Genomic DNA, 6,000 nt, shown 5'->3' on the forward strand with positions numbered 1-6,000 from the left:
TCCTTGAAACTGAGTGGCCTTGGGCAGGTTGCCTAACCCCTCTGAGTCTCTGTGAAATGGGGCTACTCTTACCCTTACCTGATGGGGTTATTGTAAGAGTGAGTGAGTTCATACATGGGAAGCACTTAGCACACAGCCTCACAGGGACTCATACAGTTGTCATCATCTGCATCCCCAGGCCTTCAACAACACCTACCTCTTCTATGGCACCTACCAGGCAGGGCCTGAGAGCAGCTCAGCATACAGCATCCGCCTGGCCTACCTCCTGAGCCCGCTGGCCTGCCTGCTCCTCTGCTTCTGTGGGACCCTGCGGCGGTGAGAGCGGGGCCCTTACCTCTATCTCTTAAGAGGCAGGTCTTCCCTGCTCACCTTTTTAGCGAGGTACCCCCCAAATTGGTAGGAAGACCCTGGCTCCTGTCCAATAAGGCTCATAGGTGCTTCCAGGGTCCAAACTCTGTGTCCCCAGCTGCAGACCTCAGGGACAGGGGCCACTGCCTTTGTATCCCCACGCCCCCAACCCAAGTTGAGGCCAAAGTCTGCCCCTAGGGATGCCAGAGGCTTCCCACCCCAGACCCAGAGCTGAGCCAAGGCTGAGGCTGGCAGGTGGAGGTGCCCCTCCCCAGTAGGCCCTGGCTTCCTGCCCCTCCAGAATGGTGAAGGGGCTGCCTCAAAAGCTGTTCCTGGGCCAGGACTACAGGTCGCCTCTCAGTGCCAAGGTCTTCTCCTCTTGGGACTTCTGTATCCGGGTGCAGGAAGCAGCCACCATCAAGAAGCATGAGATCAGCAATGAGTTCAAGGTGAGTGAGAGAGCATGAGGTGTGTCTGTGTAAGTGAGTGTAAGTGTGTGTGCACATGGTATTACAGCTGGAGGTAGGGGCTATGCAGTGTTAGGTGTGAGCACTCACCTGCTCACCTGCACAGTGCAAGAAGGGGGTGGTCTAGATAAAACCAGCCACCACTCCTGAGCCTGTCCATGACCCAGTGTCACCCAAACCCTGCCTAGATCCTGGCAGCCTGTGTCCCATGAACATTGACTGCTCCCCTTTCCATGCACCACCCAGCCAGGGCCAGCCGTATCTACCTGTCGCTGTTTCTGCCCCCACAACAGGTGGAGCTGGAGGAGGGGCACCGCTTCCTGCTGGTGCAGCAGCAGACCCGGGCCCAAAGAGCCTGCCACCTGCTCACCTACCTGCGGGTCAACATTCTCATTGGACTCCTGGTGGTTGGGTCCATCAGCGCCATCTTCTGGGCCACCAAGTACTCGCAGGACAACAAGGAGGTGCCAGGCAACTGACATGTGTTTATTTAATCCTGCCCTGAACTGTGGGAGGAGATGGAATGGTCCCACTTTGCATGAGATGAGGAAACTGAGGTTCAGAGAGGTTGAAGCAATTTGCCCCAGGTCACAGCCCAATCAGACTGGCTGTACCTGAGGATGTCCCTCACCTGCCATGGGCTTACAGATGCAAGGCCTGCCTGCCCCAGTTACCCTGTAGGGGGTGCAGGGGAGGGCAGGCTGCTGAGGGCCCTCTGCTCATGTGCTCCTTCCCTGCTTTTCCCCAAAGGAGCCCCTGTTTGTGCTTCTCCAGTACCTGCCTTATGGCGTCATCTCCCTGGTCAACTTTCTGGGTCCTCTGCTGTTTGTTTTCCTGGTCCAGCTGGAGAACTACCCTCCCAACACCGAGGTCAACCTTACCCTTATTTGGTGTGTGCCACCCTTGGGGTGACAGATGGGACCCAAGTGGAGGGGAAGGCAGGGAGCGCTCAGAGGCACATGAGGAGTTGTACCCTGGCACCAGGGGTCCCAAGCAAGGGAAGGCATGAAGGTGCTACCAGAACACGCCATCTCAGGAGCCTTGCCAGTCCTGAGGTGTGCCAGTCCCCTTTGTCCAAAGCAAGCCAGCAGTCTGGACCAAGCATCAGTCACTCAAAAGGGCCAGTGGCTGTTTTGCCAGAGGGTGTTGGGAACCAGCTTCACACACAGAGGAAAACCAGGGATGTGGGAAGTACACAGTTTCCACGTGCCTGAGGGCTTACACCCCTTGCCTTGACAACCCCCATGTGACCTATGAAGTCAGAACCATCCTCATCCCCTACAGGTTCACAGGGGCCAGGTGCCTTGGCCAAGGTCGAACTCACAATGCCTGCCGGGTGCAGGCTCAGACACAAATCTCCCTCTGCTCTGTCTCCCCCCTCCTGGCTAGAGTCCTGCCTTGGACCCACAGCCCCTCTTTGGATCTCACCCCCCACCTAACCTCCCTCTCCACCCCACCCAACCTGCCTCCCAGCCTCCCTCTACAGAAGGAACACTGTCAACAGCCTGCCATGCACCAGCATCGGAAAGTCCACACTTAGATATAATGTGCATGGAATGATTTGGGGTTGGTCATCTACCTGGGTGACCCAGTGTGCTCACTCAGTAGTATACATGCACGTGTTTGTGACATATGAGGCAGTATAAGTGGCCTAGGCATTAACAGGCAGTAGGAGAAAGGATGAACTCACCTGCAATAGGATACTAAAGGTGCATCTAGCCCTGTGAGTCTCCAAACTGGGTGTGGGGGAAGGGTGATGAGACTGTGCACTGTTTCCCAAACTGATTTAAATACAATCCTTCTCCCACGAATTATCTGGAGACCAAGATTCCAGGGAACACACTTTGGGGAACATTGCCACAGACAAAGCAGATTGGAAGGGGGCTGGGTTCTGGATTTAGAGGGTGCTGACCCCAGGAGAGACACGGTCTCATGCAGTTATCAGCCACATCTGTGTCCTGGGTTGAGCATGCCAGCATACCTGGGCCCCTTCCCTGACACAGTCCCTGCCCCCAGGTGTGTGGTGCTGAAGCTGGCCAGCCTGGGGATGTTCTCCTTCTCGCTGGGCCAGACCATCCTGTGCATCGGCAGAAACAAGACCAGCTGTGAGTCCTATGGCTACAACGCCTGTGACTACCAGGTGGCTGGGGGCTCCTTCAGAGCTTGTCCCTGGGGGTGTTTCCCCAACTCTGTGATCTTCCTGTCCCTCTTCAAGCCTCACCTTTGGGAGAGGCTGTGGGTAGAGCCTCCCCTTCTTTAGCATACCTCCAGGGGGTGCTATTTGCATCACACTGCACTGTGCAGGGTGGCAGCCCTGGCTGTCTGGTTTCCCCCTGTAAGTCTTATCCTTGAGGCCCAGGTTTTGACTCAGTAATTATATCAGACTCCAGGCAAGGCTCCTGTCCACGGGAACGCCCCCATGGGAGGGTGAGGGGTGGTTGGTTGGGACTGTGGGTGGTGATGGACCATTCTGCACCAGTGCTGGGAGAATTCGGTGGGGGAAGAGCTGTACAAGCTGATTACCTTCAACTTCCTGCTCACCGTGGCCTTCGCCTTCCTCGTCAGCCTACCTAGGAGGTGAGCCAGATGGGGACACCATGGGGGTGAGCTGGGCATATCTGGGAGTGGCCAATGACCACAGCCAAGGGTGAGCAGTTGTCCATGCATGTGTCTGTGTGACTGAGTGTGGGATGGTTTGTGGCCATGATCATGAGAGACGTGGTCCACATGTCCTTCCGGGTGGTAATACCTGGATACTCCCTGTGCCCAGGCTGCTGGTGGAGCGATTTTCAGGCCGGTTCTGGACCTGGTTGGACCGGGAGGAGTTCCTTGTGCCCAAGAACGTGCTGGACATCGTGACAGGGCAGACTGTCACCTGGATGGGCCTCTTCTACTGCCCGCTGCTGCCCCTGCTTAACAGTATCTTTATATTCCTCACCTTCTACATCAAGAAGGTGTGGTCTCACATGCTAGGAGGGGGCAGGAGGCACCTGGGTGGGCACCTGAGTGGGGTTGACGTCCTGCCTCTGACCCCCCACCCACAGCATCACTTCTCTGGGCCTCAGATTCCTTGGTGTCGGCAAATAGGAGCTAACAGCCCTCATTGTTGTTGCTTGCTCCCTAGTACACCCTCCTGAGAAACTCCAAGGCGTCCCCTCGGAGATTCCGAGCCTCTAGCTCCACCTTCTTCTTCCAGCTGGTGCTCATCCTTGGCCTGCTTCTAGCCACTGTGCCCCTGGGCTATGTGGTCAGCAGGTGAGGGGTGTAGAGGGGCCGGAGGCTGAAGGATAGGTGGGCAGCTCCTCACTGGGGCCCTGACGCCAGCCCTGTTCTGGCCGTCTCTTCACAGTATCCACTCCTCCTGGGACTGCGGCCTCTTTGCCAGCTATTCAGCCCCCTGGCAGGTGGTCCCAGAGCTGGTGGCCCTCCAGCTGCCACCCTTTGGCCAGCGCGTCTTCCACTATCTGGGCTCCCATGCCTTCAGCTTTCCTCTCCTCATCCTGCTCAGGTGCCTCTCAGGGTGGCAGGGGTCAGGGGAGAGGACACCTGGGAGGAGGTCCTTCCATGGGCACCTTCATCCAGTCTTACGGGATCCAGGGGCCAGACAAGGAGAGTCCAGGAAGGCTGGTGGCCTAGGGGTTCCTCTGTGTCTATGGGCAGTCCCGTGGGGCCTCATCTGTAAATTGTAAATTGGGCATCTTACCCGACCACTGGGGAAGCACAGTGCCTAGTGCACGTGCTGAAAAACCTTCAGTGGTTACTGTTGTCATTTAGAGGAGAGGGGCTGAGCACTGGTGGGAGAAAGGAGGGGTGAGAGAAAGCAGCTTCTGCGAACCCAGGTGGAGAGAAGAGCCCAGGAGGCAATTTTAAGGGACTAGGGTGGAGAGGAAGGAATGGGGAGGGGGTGACTGACTCTGGATGCCCCTCTCTCCAAAGCCTTGTCCTGACTGTGTGCGTCTCCCAGTCCCAGGCCAAGGCGAGGGCCATCCAGGGACTCCGGAAGCAGCTGGTATGGGTGAGTCTTATCTAGGCTGGGAGGGGCCACCGAGTGCAGGTGAGACTCTGTCTGGGGAGTGTGGTATCAGACTGGGAATAGAAGTGTGTGTGGGGGGTGTCCTGACCTGTGGTGGCGCAGTGGATAAAGCGTGGACCTGGAATGCTGAGGTTGCCAGTTCAAAACCCTGGGCTTGCCTGGTCAAGCCACATACGGGAAGCAACTACTACTGAGTTAATGCTTTCTGCTTCTCTCTCTCTCTCCCATCTAAAAATCAATCAATAAAAGAAGTGGGGAACGTAAAAGGAGGGGAGAGGTTGGCATGGTCTGAGGCCAGGAGCCAGACATAGGAATGTGGCCTTGAACTTGGGGACAAGTGTTTACTATTCTTTTTGTTTTTGTTTTTTGCGCCTTAGTTGTTTGGGACAAGTGTTTAATAAAAGTGTGGCAAAGGACGCCTCCGATACCCTGTTGGGGGGTGTGGTCTCGGACCGCCTAAGGCGGGGCCCTGGATGGACGTTCTTGGGAGGGAACGGGATCTTACAGGGCGTGGCCTCTCAAGGGGCAGGACCTGAAGGGGCGGGGCCTCAGGGGGGGCGGATCAGCAACAGCGGCCGACCGCTCCTGGGCCTGGCCTGCTAGTGGGGGGCAGCGCCACGCCATTCCTAACTGGCTGGTCACTCCCCTTTAGCAAGTCCAGGAGAAGTGGCACCTGGTGGAGGACCTGTCGCGGCTACTGCAAGAGCTGGACCTCGGTGACTCTCTGGAGCCTGAGCCCCCTCACTCGAGATCTTCACACCCGCGATCCTTCTGTCCCGGATTCCCCTGCCCGGGCTCCCCGGGCCCCAGGTCCTCCAGGCCCTCACCCTCCCACATGGATCCCATCTGTAGATTCTGTTTCCCCAGCACACAGAGCTGTAGCACCGACCCCCCACCTCAGCCAGGAGACTCCCCAGGCCCGACGTGCAGCCCCCACTTCTGCCCCAGAGTCCCCCTTACCCCACGCTCCTGCCCCCTGGTGATCACTGCCTCTCCGTAGAGGCCCCAAAGTGGGGTTCACATGCCCAAGAGCCACAGGAAGAAAATAGGGAAACTTGTGCTTATAGTTTATTTTTTTATACTATTTTTTAAAGTTTTCTGTTTTGTCAATTGTTTTATAATGAGCATATGTTAGTATAGTAACCCATGAAT

The 6,000-nt window shown here is 56.8% G+C and overlaps 1 protein-coding gene across 7 annotated transcripts in view; it reads left to right on the forward strand.

Annotated features, from left to right (window-relative positions):
* TMC8 (transmembrane channel like 8) overlaps positions 1 to 6,000 on the forward strand; it is a 13,058-nt gene extending 7,058 nt beyond the window's left edge. For all 7 annotated transcript variants that reach the window (XM_066237857.1, XM_066237858.1, XM_066237859.1 and 4 more), the window contains 11 exons: positions 179 to 315; positions 650 to 797; positions 1,109 to 1,279; positions 1,566 to 1,705; positions 2,832 to 2,955; positions 3,295 to 3,392; positions 3,586 to 3,769; positions 3,940 to 4,070; positions 4,165 to 4,323; positions 4,752 to 4,830; positions 5,501 to 6,000. In XM_066237857.1, coding sequence (XP_066093954.1) covers positions 179 to 315; positions 650 to 797; positions 1,109 to 1,279; positions 1,566 to 1,705; positions 2,832 to 2,955; positions 3,295 to 3,392; positions 3,586 to 3,769; positions 3,940 to 4,070; positions 4,165 to 4,323; positions 4,752 to 4,830; positions 5,501 to 5,848 — 1,719 coding nt within the window. In that variant the 3' untranslated portion in view covers positions 5,849 to 6,000. The remainder of the gene's footprint in view (positions 1 to 178; positions 316 to 649; positions 798 to 1,108; positions 1,280 to 1,565; positions 1,706 to 2,831; positions 2,956 to 3,294; positions 3,393 to 3,585; positions 3,770 to 3,939; positions 4,071 to 4,164; positions 4,324 to 4,751; positions 4,831 to 5,500) is intronic.

Source organism: Saccopteryx bilineata, chromosome 6 (genome assembly GCF_036850765.1).
Source record: "Saccopteryx bilineata isolate mSacBil1 chromosome 6, mSacBil1_pri_phased_curated, whole genome shotgun sequence".
NCBI classification, from domain to species: domain Eukaryota; kingdom Metazoa; phylum Chordata; class Mammalia; order Chiroptera; family Emballonuridae; genus Saccopteryx; species Saccopteryx bilineata.